Source organism: Arachis ipaensis, chromosome B8 (genome assembly GCF_059453495.1).
Source record: "Arachis ipaensis isolate K30076 ecotype BB chromosome B8, ASM5945349v1, whole genome shotgun sequence".
Taxonomy (NCBI): domain Eukaryota; kingdom Viridiplantae; phylum Streptophyta; class Magnoliopsida; order Fabales; family Fabaceae; genus Arachis; species Arachis ipaensis.
In genome coordinates this window covers 134,809,359-134,825,162 of record NC_142443.1, presented here as the reverse complement: position 1 = coordinate 134,825,162, position 15,804 = coordinate 134,809,359, and the positions used below count along the sequence as shown (strand labels likewise).

The 15,804-nt window shown below is 42.3% G+C and overlaps 1 protein-coding gene across 1 annotated transcript; it reads right to left on the bottom strand.

Annotated features, from left to right (window-relative positions):
• Nucleotides 1-13,888: 13,888 nt before the first annotated feature.
• On the bottom strand, nucleotides 13,889-14,573 carry LOC107612472 (uncharacterized). Its single transcript, XM_016314164.3, has 2 exons — nucleotides 14,373-14,573; nucleotides 13,889-14,249 (listed from the first exon to the last, which is right to left on the bottom strand). Exons 1-2 carry the CDS (start codon nucleotides 14,571-14,573, stop codon nucleotides 13,956-13,958), a joined length of 495 nt encoding a protein of 164 aa, XP_016169650.2. The 3' UTR covers nucleotides 13,889-13,955.
• Nucleotides 14,574-15,804: the final 1,231 nt, after the last annotated feature.

Sequence of the window (15,804 nt, the reverse complement as noted above, 5' to 3'; positions counted from 1 at the left end):
TCGTGTCGACTTGCTCTAAGGAAGTCGGGAACGAGGGTTAGCTGGCAGATAAGCACTCATTTGAATGAGTAACTGCCCCTAGAATCTCTCTAACCACTTCCACGAGCCATATCTTAACTTCCCTAAGATAAAGGGACGGTTAACACCCTAGAAAAGTGGCACTACTCCAATGGTGGTTATTGGATCACCACTATAAATACACTGACACCCTTCAGGTATCTCTAGGTTCCAATACTCTCTAGACCTGTTAACCCCTTTGCTGACTTAGGCATCGGAGTGTCTTTGCAGGTACCACCCCTCATTCACTCATACTCACAAGTCGGACGGAGGCCCCCAAGGCGCAGACCCTGACAAAGGCTTCCTCCCTCAGACGATTGGGCCAACCAGCGCCATCCAGCCCATTAATCTCCGGTTACCTACCGTAACATTGGCGCCATTACCGGGGACCCGAGAGATCAACCAATGATGGCGGACAGATCCCCTGAGGAGGGTCATGTGGAAACAGATTCTGAACAAGAGAATCTGGACACCGGAAATAATGACGCGGACCTAACCCTCCATCAGGAAACCAACGATCAACACAAAGAAGGAACCTCCGGAGTCAAAACCCCGAAGGTGAATTCCTCTGAAGGCCGTGAGTCAGAGAAAGACGGACAGTCCCACGCAACTGAGCTTATGGGATTAGTCCATGTCCACCAAAGTCGTTTGGAACAACTAGAACAGGAACGGGAGCGACAAAGGGAGATAGAAAAACACCTAAGAGAGGAGATGGATCGACGAAAAGAGTTAGAGAAAAAACTCTTAAAGTTAGAATCCACCCTCAAAGGTCGGAACTCCCGTGACAGTAGAGAAGAATCGCCCCTAGGAGGGGAAGATCCTTTTAGTGAGGACATAATGAGGGCAAAAGTTCCGAGAAACTTTAGAAGCCCCGATATGGACCTCTACGATGGAACCACTGATCCGAAGCATCATTTGAGCAATTTTAAAAGTCGGATGTATCTGGCTGATGCTTCTGATGCTACGCGATGTAAAGCTTTTCCGACAACCTTGTCGAAAGCAGCGATGAAGTGGTTCGACAGCCTCCTCCCGAGGTCGGTTACCAGCTTTGAAGACCTCTCAAGGAAGTTCTTGATGAGGTTCTCTATCCAAAAAGATAAAGTAAAACATGCACCAAGCCTCCTGGGAATAAAACAGGAGATAGGAGAATCCTTACGAGCCTATATGGAAAGGTTCAACAAGGCATGTTTAGAGATTCAAGACCTGCCCACCGAGGCAGTCATAATGGGGTTAGTCAATGGACTCAGAGAAGGTCCCTTCTCACAGTCCATATCAAAAAGACACCCCATCTCCCTAAGCGATGTACAGGAAAGAGCTGAAAAGTACATCAACATGGAGGAAAATGCCAAGTTGAGAGACCTGAGCTGGCGACCTGGGCACTCTCCCCCATCAAAAGAAAGGGAGAGGGAAACCAAGAAGAAGGAGGAACTCGGTCTCGACAGACCAAGGAAATATCACTCTTATACTCCTCTAAAGGTTTCCATAGTGGATGTATACAGAGAGATTTGCAATACTGAAAGGCTGCCTCCTCCCCGACCTATTAAAAATAAAAAAGGGGGGAGCTGCGGTGACTACTGTGAGTACCATAAAATATATGGTCATCCCACAAATGACTGTTACGACCTCAAAAATGTGATAGAAAAGCTGGCCAGAGAAGGTCGACTCGACAGAGATCTCATAGAAAGGTCGGACGGCCATGGGAAGAGAAAGCGAGACGACGTGGATAGAAGAGACCCACCACCACAAACCCCGGAGAGACATATCCATATGATCTCAGGAGGGTTCGCGGGAGGGGGACTCACCAAATCCTCTCGCAAAAGACATCTCAAGAGAGTCTACCAGGTCGGAGGAGAGTCATCCGATCTCCCCACCATTTCATTCACAAAAGAAGATGGGCAAGGAATAATCCCTAGACACGATGATCCAGTGGTAATAACTATGATCTTAGCAAATGCTCATCTCCACAGAACCCTAGTAGACCAAGGAAGCTCAGCGGACATCCTTTTTAAGCCCGCTTTCGACAAACTAGGGTTGGATGAGAAAGAATTAAGAGCCTACCCCGACACCTTATATGGACTAGGCGACACGCCAATAAAGCCACTAGGATTTTTGCCCCTCCACACCACTTTTGGAAAGGGGGAAAAATAAAAAACTCTGAGCATAGACTTCATAGTCATCGAGGTAGGGTCAGCATATAATGCTTTAATTGGCAGAGCTACCCTTAATCGACTCGGAGCGGTGGTATCCACTCCTCACCTTTGTATGAAATTCCCGACCTTAGCGGGGATAGCAACGGTAAGGGGAGATCAGAAATTGGCAAGAAAATGCTACAATGAAAGCCTAAACCTGAGAGGAAAAGGCAGAGAAGTTCACACAGTAGAGCTCGGAGGCGCAAGGGCTAGAGAGGAGCTGCGTCCACAACCGGGAGGAAAAACCGAGGAGATACAGGTTGGAGAGGAGGAGGGAAAAAATACTCACATAGGGGCCAACCTAGGGGAAACCCTAAAACAAGGGTTGACTAAGCTCCTAAGAGATAACTCCGACCTCTTCGCCTGGAAGGCCTCCGACATGCCAGGGATAGACCCCGAACTCATGTCCCATAAGCTCTCGGTTTACCCGGGGTCCCGACCTGTACAACAAAGAAGACGCAAGCTCGGCCCCGAGCGAGCCCTAATAGTAGAGGAGCAAGTACAAGCGCTCCTAGAAGCCGGCTTCATTAGAGAAGTCAAGTACCCAACATGGCTAGCCAATGTAGTGCTAGTCAAAAAACAAAATGGCAAATGGAGAATGTGTGTCGACTACACCAACTTAAATAAGGCATGTCCCAAGGACCCTTATCCACTGCCAAGTATTGACACCCTAGTGGACTCCAGCTCGGGGTATCAATACTTGTCGTTCATGGACGCCTACTCGGGGTATAACCAAATCCCGATGTATGAACCAGACCAGGAGAAAACATCATTCATCACGCCCAGAGCTAATTTTTGCTACGTGGTCATGCCATTCGGACTGAAAAATGCAGGGGCCACATACCAGAGGCTGATGAATAAGGTGTTTGCCTCTCACCTTGGAAGCTTAATGGAAGTATACGTCGACGACATGCTGGTAAAGACCAAGAAAGAAGTCAACCTCTTGGCGGACCTCTCACAAGTCTTCAACACCATAAGGCTACACGGGATGAGACTAAATCCCTCAAAGTGTGCCTTCACAGTAGAGGTAGGAAAATTCCTAGGGTTTATGCTAACACAAAGAGGGATTGAAGCTAATCCCGACAAGTGTAGAGCTATCCTGGAGATGAAAAGCCCGACCTGTTTAAGAGAGGTCCAGCAGCTGAACGGCCGACTTGCAGCCCTCTCCAGATTCTTGGCAGGATCAGCACTAAAATCCCTTCCACTGTTCTCCTTATTGAGAAAGGGATGTCAATTCGAATGGACTCCGGAATGCGAGGAGGCATTCCAAGAGTTCAAAATATTCTTGAGCCAACCTCCTATTCTGACCCGACCTATAGCTGGGGAAGACCTCGTCCTATACTTATCTGTAGCAGACAAGGCCGTCTCGTCGGTCCTGATAAGAGAAGACGAGGTCGGACAGCACCTAGTATATTTCATCAGTAAAGTTCTACAAGGCCCTGAGCTAAGGTACCACAAACTAGAGAAGTTTGCCTACTCCTTAGTAGTAGCCTCACGAAGGCTACGGCCTTACTTTCAAGCTCACACAATAAGAGTTCGCACGAACCAACCCATGAAGCAAATCCTCCAAAAGACGAATGTTGCAGGAAGAATGGTTCAGTGGGCAATAGAACTCTTCGAGTTTGACTTGAAGTATGAAACTCGGACGGCGATCAAAGCCCAGTGCCTCACTGACTTCATTGCAGAATACGCGGGAGACCAAGAGGAAAAACCAACTACATGGAAACTTTATGTAGATGGATCCTCAAACAAAATAGGAAGCGGTGCAGGCATAATATTGGTGGACGAAAGAGGGACCCAAATAGAGGTTTCCCTCAAATTTGAATTCTCAACTTCAAATAATCAGGCGGAGTATGAAGCCTTGATTGCTGGATTGAAGCTGGCGAAAGAAGTCGGTGCTACAAAAGTGATGATATACAGCGATTCGCAAGTAATAACCTCCCAGATAAGTGGAGAGTATCAGGCAAAGGACCCAAATATGAAAAGATACTTGGAAAAAACTCTGGAACATCTTGGGCGCTTTGTAGAAACCGAGGTCAAACACATAACTCGAGATCTAAATAGCAGAGCAGACGCCCTATCCAAGTTGGCAAGTACCAAGCCAGGAGGGAATAACAGAAGCCTGATCCAAGAAACTCTCCAAAAACCCTCCGTGGTAAAAGTAGAAGACAAACAAGAGGTCCTTGAGATAGTCGGATTAAGCCTTGGTTGGATGAACCCCTTGATCGAATACATGAAATTCGACATCCTCCCCAAGGAGGAGAAAGAGGCTAAGAAGATCCGAAGGGAAGTACAACATTACACTTTGGTGAGAAATATCCTCTACAGAAGGGGGATATCAACACCATTACTAAAATGTGTACCGACTTCAAAAACCATTGAAGTGTTGGAAGAAGTCCACAGTGGGATCTGCGGAAATCATCTCGGAGCAAAGTCACTAGCCAGGAAAGTGATCCGAGCTGGATTCTACTGGCCGACCTTGCAGAAAGATGCCACGGAATTTGTGAAAAAGTGCCAACCATGCCAGATGCATGCAAATTTCCATGTGGCTCCCCCGGAGGAGCTAATCAGTATCACTTCTCCATGGCCTTTTGCAAAATGGGGAATGGATTTGTTAGGTCCTTTTCCCCAAGCACCAGGACAAGTTAGATACCTGATTGTGGGAATAGATTATTTCACAAAGTGGATAGAAGCAGAACCATTGGCCACCATCACCGCACAAAGAAGTCGGAGGTTCCTCTACAAAAATATCATCACAAGGTATGGGATACCTTATTCCATCACTACAGATAATGGAACCCAGTTCACCGACTCTACCTTTAGAAGCCTAGTAGCCAGTATGAAAATCAAACACCAGTTCACCTCGGTGGAGCACCCGCAAGCCAATGGGCAAGCCGAGGCAGCCAACAAAGTCATACTGGTAGGGCTAAAGAAGAGATTACAAGATGCAAAAGGAGCTTGGGCCGAAGAGCTCCCCCAAGTGCTATGGGCCTACAGGACGACACCCCAATCCGCCACTGGAGAAACACCCTTCCGACTAGTTTATGGCGTAGAAGCCATGATCCCAATAGAAGTCAGCGAGCAAAGCCCAAGAGTGATTCTCCATGACGAGATCGGGAATATACAGGGGCACAAAGAGGAGCTCGACTTGCTCCCCGAAGTCCGAGAAGAAGCCCAGATAAGAGAAGCAGCATTGAAGCAAAGGATGGCTACAAGATACAACAAAAAAGTCATCCGAAGAACATTCACCCTAAGCGACTTGGACCTGATCAGAAATGACATTGGAGTCAACAAATCAGGAGAAGGAAAGCTCGCTGCAAATTGAAAGGGACCATACAAAATCAATGAGATCTTAGGAAAAGGCTATTATAAAGTGACCGACCTGGACGGCACCGAGTTACCAAGGTCGTGGCATGCTTGTAATATGAAAAGGTACTATAGCTAAAAGCGAACTCTACTCCCTGATGTACTCTTTTCCCAACTTCATGATTTTTTCCCAGAACCAAAGGGTTTTTTCTGAAGAAGGGTTTTTAACGAGGCATCATAGTAGGGGCTAAGGGAAATAGACTGTCAAAAACCCTTAGTAGCAAGGAAGTACCCCCCAATTAATAAAGATATTTTCATCTTACAAATATCTTTTATAAATTCCTTTTTTATTGTTTTCTATTCCTTTCTACGAAACGTACCGACTTAAGCTCGACAAAACCTAAAAATCCCATGACCGACCTAGATGGTCGTCAGGATAAAACGACGAGGTACAAGTCGGCGTAAAGAGGTTATACAAGTTGATCATAATAAACTCGAAAACATCCCGACTTATAAGTCGGAATGAGAAACCGAGTAAAACAGAAATGAATCACGAAAATAGCCTAAGTCATAAAAACTCAATAAAACGAAATTGAGTGCTAGGAATAACTGAAAAGAGATAGGAAAAAACCTAAGAAAAGATTAAAAGGCTACCCTAAAGATCCTTAAATAAAAAGGTTCAGAAAGGCAGACAAAGCCAAAGAAAAGGTTTTTTCAGAAAAGATCAAAGGGAAATTCGAAATCAGAGAAGCATGCACACATAAGGTAACTTAGACCCTTAGTCAAAAAAGGGTATTTTCCGAAGCTCAAAACCCTTATCCAAAAAAAGGGTACTTATAAATATTTTGTTTACGGCCTTAAAAGGCCAAAAGAAATTGTTCAATCACCACCAACACAAACAAAGAAAGAGTTTAAAAAAGGAGGGACCCACAGGCCGGGCCCCCATATAGCCAACAAAATTATTTTTTAGGAAGAAGAGTAGACGGATCACCACCACCAGGGCCGGGAAGAGAGGCATCTATAGGAGAAGGAGAGGAAGTCGGAGGAACTGTGGAGGAACTCGGGGCATCCTTAGGGCGAGGAGGAGACTCTATAATCCTTTGCCCCCGAGTCTTTAAATCTGACTCGGAAATAATCTCGGGGACAGGAGGATCCACAATGGCACCATCGATGACAACCTTATCGGGATCTAAAGGAGAGAGGTCCAAGTCAGGAGCAATGACTCCGACCTGCTCCTTAAAGATCCTCCAAGCCTCCTCAGCGCCATCAGCAATAGAGTCCTCCAACTCGGCGTATGCCTTCCGAGAATTCAGCAGATCATTCTTCACAGACACAAGATCATCAAACAAACTTTGATAGCTATCCTGTGCTGTCTTCCTCAAACCGACCTCCATGTTGCATTGGGCTTGCAACTTCCTCTCCCTCTCCCTCTCCCGGAGGTTATCTCTCTCCTCCCTCAGCCTGGCGACTTCCTCCTTCAACTTCCCCTCATGCTCCTGATATATGAGAAGCCTTCCTTCCAGCTCTTTGACCCTCGAGGTCATCCCTAAAGAGCTGAGAGGAGCCTTCTCGAAAATATCTAAGAGTTTGCCACAAACCCCCGCCGCCTTAAGGCTCTCCTCAACCAGAGTGGTAAGGTGGCACTGAACAGAAATATCATCCATGCTTATACGAACATTGGGATAGATGTTCTTTCGGACGAATGCAAGAGCATCCGCCTTCACCTCACCAGAAGAGCCAGACTCTAAGGTCTTGCGCTTCTTATTCTCTGGCTCAGGAGAAGGTCGAGCAGAGGGGGGCGGCTGAGAGAAAGTTGAAGAAGAAATTACAATGGGCTGAGAGGGAGTCCCAACGTTCCGAGGAGGAGGAGGAGGAGAGATAACCGCCCTGGCGCCACCAGTCCTGGCACGAGATCTTGCTTTAGCCTCCTGGACCCTTTGGTAAGACTCCTGAGCGTTTGCCTTTGCCATCTCTGAAAGGACAATAACAGATAGATCAGACAAGTCGGAAAAGTCAGTCAGACAAGTCGGAAATCTAACAAACAAAAGCTACCTAGCTGTGCCTGGACAAAGGTCGGAGACCCCTGGAGAAACTTTTTACTTTCCAAGTATGGGGCCCTCCCCCACACTTCTCGGAGGAACCCCACAATGGATGCCTCTACCTCATCCAGGTCATCCAGACCATATTTCTCGCAGGGGGAGGCCTCCAGCCAGTATAAAGGAAATCGGGGAGAAGAATTATCATCCAGAAAAAAGGGATGGTGACCCTCTACGGCTTGAACTTTGAAAAAATAATTTTTAAAGTCATGGAAGGATTCATCAAAAAGGGTAAAAACTCTCCGACCCTGTATGGCTCGGAAAGACACCCATTGTTGCTTATTGTTTAGCCCACTGAAGGGTTTGGTCATGTGTAAGAGATAGAAAAAAAATCTTCAAAGAAGTCGGAAACTCCAAAGCCTGGCTAATAAATTGGTAAATTTTCAAAAAACCCCAAGAATTGGGGTGAAGCTGGGTAGGGGCAACTCGGCAGTGATGCAAAACAGATATCTCAAAGCTTGAAAAAGGAAGGAAAACACCCAAACGGGTGATCATGCACTCATACATAAAGAAAAAATGAGGGGCCGCCTCATTGACTCTCCCAAAGCAAACCCGGTCTTCAGGACCCGGGACTACTAATTCGTACTTCGGCTCGTCATCCTTTGAAGTGCAAATTCTGTGGTGAGTGCGAAGGTTGGTGATAAACTCAGTATCGACTGAGGGTTCCTCTCCTAGGACCGTGACATCAACCCATTGAGAAAGGATATCTACGGAAGCCATTTCTTTTTCTTAAAAAGGTAGCAAAAACCTACAAGGGAAAAAGAAAAGGGAAAATAAAAAACACGGTCTCTAAAGGAGGAAGTACGGAACTGAAGTCTACAAACCAACCTATCTACAAAATGAAGGCACGCAAATAAAAAAGCATGTTACAAAAAGAACTAACCTTTATCCGAAAATGAGGGTTGGAGAAAACGAAAGCCTTCGAAAATGCAAAAATGCAGCACGAACGAATGAAGGGGAAATTTGAAAAATCGCAGAAACGAAACAATGAAAGAGAGGGAAAGTATTTATAAGTACGTTAGGGGCACAATGGTAAAAACGGAGCAGTCATTAATGAAAATGCACCGTTACCAAGACCATCAATCCCTACGCACATTCCTAACGGACACGACGCTTGATTAGACATAACTGTCAGAACCAAAAGGTCACAAAAGTCACGTCGGTTTCGAAACATCACATCGGTCACAACCCCGAGTAGTATACTCGAACCCAAATCCTAAAGAGAAATTGGGCTCGAGTAGGGGCACTGTTCATATCCTGGCCCAACGATTAAGGCCCAGGGTCCAAGTAAAAAGGCCCAACCCAAAGGGTTGACCTCACCTTTCACCAGATCAGCCACTACAAAGTCGGTACTCGTGTCGACTTGCTCTAAGGAAGTCGGGAACGAGGGTTAGCTGGCAGATAAGCACTCATTTGAATGAGTAACTGCCCCTAGAATCTCTCTAACCACTTCCACGAGCCATATCTTAACTTCCCTAAGATAAAGGGATGGTTAACACCCTAGAAAAGTGGCACTACTCCAACGGTGGTTATTGGATCACCACTATAAATATACTGACACCCTTCAGGTATCTCTAGGTTCCAATACTCTCTAGACCTGTTAACCCCTTTGCTGACTTAGGCATCGGAGTGTCTTTGCAGGTACCACCCCCCACTCACTCATACTCACAAGTCGGACGGAGGCCCCCAAGGCGCAGACCCTGACAAAGGCTTCCTCCCTCAGACGATTGGGCCAACCAGCGCCATCCAGCCCATTAATCTCCGGTTACCTACCGTAACAATTACAATGAGATATTTTCTCCTGTGGTGAAACACACTTCCATACGGGTGCTTTTAAGTCTTGTCGTTTATGGTGATCTTGAGTTGGAACAACTAGACGTGAAGACTGCATTCTTGCACGGTGACTTAGAGAAAGAAATCTACATGTATCAACCTGAGGGTTTCAAGGTTGAGGGTAAAGAAAGTCAGGTATGTCGCTTGAGGAAATCGCTATATGGATTGAAACAATCTCCTCGGCAATGGTATAAGCGATTTGACTCCTTTATGTTAAAACAAGGTTTTTCCAGAAGTAATTATGATTGTTGTGTATACATTCGTAAGCTTTCTGGAGGTGATTATATCTATCTTTTATTGTATGTGGATGACATGCTTATTGCCTCTAAGAGCAAGGTAGAGATAGATATGTTAAAGGTTCAACTTGGTAAAGAATTTGAAATAAAAGACTTGGATGCTGCAAGAAAAATGTACCTTATGCTAGTGCAATCGGATAAGGCTTACATGGAAAATGTACCTTATGCTAGTGCAATCGGTAGCCTAATGTATGCTATGGTGTGTACGCGCCCAGATATTTCACAGGCAGTCAGTGTTGTTAGCAGGTTCATGACAAACCCGGGTAAGGCATACTGGGAAGTAGTCAAATGGATATTAAGATACTTGAAGGGTACCATTGACAAAGGTTTATGCTTTAGTGAAAAATCATGTCAAATCAGCGGCTTTGTTGATTCTGATTATGCTGGTGATCTAGATAGAAGACGTTCTACGACTGGTTATGTATATAAAATACAAGGTGCTCCAATTAGTTGGCAATCGATGTTACAAGCTACAGTAGCACTATCTACTACAGAAGCTGAGTACATGGCAGTAGCAGAAGGGGTGAAAGAAGCATTGTAGCTAAGGGGTCTTCTAGATGATTTAGGGTTGAAGCAAGATTGCGTGAATCTGAGTTGTGATAGTCAAAGTGCAATTTATTTGGCTAAAAATCAAGTTTATCATGCTCGTACCAAGCATATTGATGTAAGATATCACTTCGTGTGTGATGTTATAGAGAAAGATAATATTTCTCTTATAAAAGTACACACAGATGAAAATCCTACTGATATGTTGACTAAAGTAGTGTCGAAAAACAAGTTCCAACACTGTTTGGAATTGCTCAATATTACTTCATGTTAGGCATTACATGGAGAAATAGAGGAACTACGATTGGTTTGATCCTGAACAAGGGTACGTAGGCAGTCATTGTAAAAAATGATGCAACCAGATATGAATAACACACTTTGATCGTCTAAAATTTGAGTAGATTTCAAATTGTGAACGAGGTGGAGAATTGTGAGAATAAAAGAAAGGTTAAGAGCAAACTTAGGGAGTAAAATAAGGTTTGCAAGGAGTTTTAATAGAAAAGAACTTGTAGGGAGTTTTCATAGGAGAAAACTATTCTCATTCATTACAATTATAGCATAGATGATACTATATATATTTCTGTAATAATCTAGTTGAAACATCATCAAATAAAAAAGAAAGTTAATTCACATCCTATTTTCTCATATTAGCTTTGTTATAGTTAGTGCATTATTGTGGATAGTGTTCAATTTCATATTACTTTCTATCTATTAGAAGTCAAAATTCCACTGCAGACTCAACAAATGCTATAATAACTGAACTAATTAATTTGACTTAGATCAATATATTGCACTTAGCCACTTATTAATGGGAATAAATCTTAGGTAGGTTGACATTATTTTACAAAAGAATTTATTAAATGGATAGACACCATAGAAAAAAAAAGGGTTAAGTACCAATTTGGTATTCAAAAAATTTAGTTGCTGATAAAAATTTTTTTGGAAGATGTTATTGACAAAATAATATTTAAATTATTTAAAAATACGATAAAAATAACTAATAAATATTTTAGCAAACATATTATTCATTTAATCCAAATTTTTGTAATAATATTTAAATAAATATTTAAAAGATTAAAAAAAAATTCAAAGCAAATTTGATCTCTAGATTTTGTTTTTTATTTTTCAAAAAAAAAGTGGTCATTCACACTAATTTTTTTCTAAAAATCTCACTTGATATAAAATTATTAAATTTTAAGAATAAAAAGATCTCATTTTTAATAATAATTACAAAAATTTACATCAAAATCTGATCTCTAAAATCTAATTTAAAATATATATTTAATATCTAATTTTTTTATCGTATTTTTAAATCTTTAGAGAGTTTATTTATTGTTAATATCTTTTGAAATTATTTTTGTCAGCAATGTAAATTTTCGAGTACTATTTTCGAGTACTATTTTAATATTTGACTCAAAGAAAAATATATCCAATTCTACCTTTATAGATACTTTGCCTCACTTTTAATTAATTTTTATTCTTATTATATCTATTTTTCGTATATAAATAAAATTTATTTGAAGGATTATACTTCTAATTTCTAAGAAAACTTTTGTATCGTGTCCCTGTTAGAATAAATAGTTTTTATTAATTTAAATCATTTATTTTAAATCACCAAAAATATATATCATAGTGAAAGTGTATCTATATTCATGAGCATTATTAAAAGAATTTGATTATTTGATCTTTCTTAATCAAAATCTTTTGAGGTAATGACCAATTCGGTACCCGAAAGATTCAAACGCTGACATTTTGGTACCCAACTATTGTTATTGACAAAAAGGTACCTGAATGATTAAAAATTTTGTCAAGCGTGTCCAAGTGCTTGCCGGAACATAGCTCCGGTGAGTACGATGCTTACGTGGACGCCGGTTTTTGCTGACAAGTTTAGTCTTATATTAGATGGAATTTGTAATTAAAGTTATGCTTATCCTACCTGAAAATTAACTTAACCTAATTGAACATTGGTTTTACCCCAAATTAATTTTGCCCTAAAACTCAATTAGCTTATGTTGTTACTAGTTACTGAGTTACTGTGGTTAATGTGTCACTACCAGCATACACTCAAAGGTCACGTAGAGAGGGAGAGACGTTGCTCTGGAAGCTTGGCGCGAAGAAGAACGATACAAGGCCAGAGACATTGTCGAATCAAGGGTAACAGTTCTCAAGTGGCATCGTTGGATCATCATTCTTCGCAAGGAGCAACCCTACGAAGAGGTACGTTCTGCTTCATGTTCTTGGTTTAAGTTCTGGTTTTTTGCGTTTGCTGGTGACATCCTGTTTACTCATTGTATCTTCTCTCTACTATTTCTTAGATGGATCGTGTAGTTATGTTTGTGTATCATCACATGGGTTGCTTGAAAAGGGTTAGAGATGGGAATGTGATATACGAAGGGGGTTTAGTAACTGAGATACACAGGGTGAATGTGGAGACATGCAATTTATTTTTTGTTGAGGAGTTGTTTTTAGACCTGGGTTATCCTGGATATAATGAGGCGTATTGGTTAGAACCTGGTTTCGAATTAGGTCAGGGACTTAGAGTGCTTAGGACAGATGCTGAAGTGATGAGAATGTGTGAGAGTGCAATTAAAAATGACAACACTGTCCATCTCTATTTTGATCACCCCATTGATGCCAACCCTGAAATCATTGATGACGATGTGGTGTTTTATGGTAGCAGTGATAGTGTGGTTGAGGTCAATCCACCTGGTGATGAGAGGGAAACTGAAGTTGTGAGTGAGGAAACTGGCGAGGTTAATCAGTTGAATAAGGCTTTGACAGTTGTTGTGAAGGAGACTTTGAATGAAGTTGTGATTGAGAAGGGTGTTGATGTTAACGAGTCGGATAAATGTGAGGGTGGTGTTATGAATGATGATGTGAATCACGGGAATAGGGATAAAGAGACTGAACAACCTGCAGCTCCAGAGAAAGTTGTTAAGAGGGTGAGAAAGAGGCATCCAAGACCACCACCCAGTGGTTTATCACAAGAAAGAAGAGCTGCTGAATCTGAACAGCCTGAGGGTGATCCTGTAGAAGCTGAAACAGTAAACGAACAAACACATGAGAGGAATGATGATGATGCACATGTTGCTAACGAAGGTGCTAACATTGAAGAACCATTGGTGGATGAGTTGAGGGCAGAGGAAGAAAAAGCCTTCAGCAAGCATCAAGAAATGACCTTACTTTCTTGGGTTTTCATTTTTTTTTAGTTCCATGTTGGACCTGATGTAGATACTATGCAACTAAATGCCATTATGGCATATTGAGTTTTTAGTTCCATGTTGAACCTGATTTAGTAGTACTTGTTAAGAACATAAGTGTCATTATGCCATGTTAGGTTTTTTTGGGGTTCAACTTGTGTTATTTTGGGTCTGAGGTATGTTACTCTGGATACTTATGGATTACGATTTCATGCTATGAGATAGGTGTTTCTATACAACTTCTGTTTATGCCAATTTTTTCATCAATGGCTTACCTTTCTTATATATAGCTTGCTCACAATTCAACAGCAATAACTCAGTAACAGAAGACTAATAAGAGTGCATCCATTAATTCATCTCAATTACAATTAGGAGAACATTACAAAGAAACAAAATTTCATTCTTAAACTCTTAAATTTGACCATTGTCTTCCTACTTAGCCAAACAAAGCAGACTCAAAACCAGATTTAACCCAAACAATATACAGATAACAATCAACAACAACTCAACCCTCTTCAGCTGCTCCTTCATGTCATTCACCACAGAAAGCACCATCATCATTCTATCCCTTTCCCGGCCATCACTACCCTCCTGGTTGATTCTGCTTTTCTTCTTTGGGTCTGCTATGCCCACCATGTTGCTATTCTCCGAAGAAACTTCTCCTTCCACACATTGCTCTTCTATTTCATCCAACCATTGAAAATACCCACAACGTCTTTGTGTGTTCTACCATGGCACAAAAATTTCATGAATCAGAGAAGATCGGAAAGTAAATCTGAAAAAGTGGAGAAAAGAAAGCCAAGAAGAATGCATCATTTCGTCACGTATACATCAACATTTTAAGCTTACCTTCCACATAGGGCAACGTAGAAACCATCTATCAGGGTTGCTACTTGTCTTCGACTTCAACGGAACCACCGGAAGGGGACAAAAACAACACCCATCGTAGATTTTACTATCAACTCCTGAACCACCATCAACGTCGAAGGGTTGAATGGATGAGTGCTTTCTCACGGTTCCACCTTTTTCACGAGACCTAGCTGCTTGCATCTTCCAGATTGGGATTGTGCTCTACGACTGAGCGAAGAAAGCAAAATTGGGTTTTAGGGCAAAATTAATTTGGGGCAAAACCAATGTTCAATTAGGTTAAGTTAATTTCCAGGTAGGATAAGCATAATTTTAATTACAAATTCCATCTAATATAAGACTAAACTTGTCAGCAAAAACCGGCGTCCACGTAAGCATCGTACTCACCGGAGCTATGTTCCGGCAAGCACTTGGACACGCTTAACAAAATTTTTAATCATTCAAGTACCTTTTTGTCAATAACAATAGTTGGGTACCAAAATGTCAGTGTTTGAATCTTTCGGGTACCGAATTGGTCATTACCTCAAATCTTTTATATGCATAATAGGGCTAAATTCACAACTCTTTAATGAAAAAAGAGTTATAGAGGCGGCTTCGATGTGTTAGGGACCAAAATCCTAAAGTCACTATTTATATTTGAGCATGACACCCATTAAACCCTAAAGTTCAAATAAAAATAGTATCTAAAGCCCAAACAAAGATAATATCTGATTTTATTCTGATTTAATTCTAAATAAAAAATAATAATGACTTATTCCATTAGCATTTATAACGGTAACAAAACGGGCAGAATCCGCCAAATTAAACTGTCAAAACCGCCAAAAAAGATAGGCCGGGACAAAATTTTGAACCTGCCAAACCCGCACCGCCAAATTGGTAGGCTTTGGCAGGGCGGGGCAGTTGGCCCGGCGGGCTGCTAATTTTTTTAGGGTATTTTGGACTTTTGTTCATTCATATAAATATTACATTATAAGATTAAGGTTTCTCTTTACACCACTTTCACACGGCCAGAGCCTCCCTCCCCTTGCCCTTTTCAGTCTTCACACTGCCGAGTCGATGACCTCTCTCTCTCTCTCTCTCTCTCTCTCTCTCTCTCTCTCTCTCTCTCTCTCTCTCTCTCTCTCTCTGTGATCGAAGTCACCCGAACCCAAAATGCACCGGAGTCACCACAGCAATGACGACTCAATTCTTTGTCTCGTAGCCCACCAGCGTTCTTGTATCTCTCTTCGTCGCGACCTCGCCTCTCTCTCTCTCTCCCTCACAAGTCATAGTCGCGAAGCCGAAGGCTCTCTCTCTCTCTCTTAGTCTAGCAAACACCAGCGGCGACGATCCCCTCCATCTAGGACGCCCAGCAGCCAACCTCCCCCTCCATCCAATTGTCTCTCTCCTCCACTGTCAACGTGCACCAGTAACC

What these genes read in the sequence shown, in the direction of transcription:
- LOC107612472 (XM_016314164.3), bottom strand. Translation starts at nt 14,573, where the DNA reads ATGCAAGCAGCTAGGTCTCGTGAAAAAGGTGGAACCGTGAGAAAGCAC. An exon ending in TACGTTGCCCTATGTGGAAG is followed by an intron (nt 14,250 to 14,372) that starts GTAAGCTTAAAA and finishes GTGCCATGGTAG; the next exon opens with AACACACAAAGACGTTGTGG.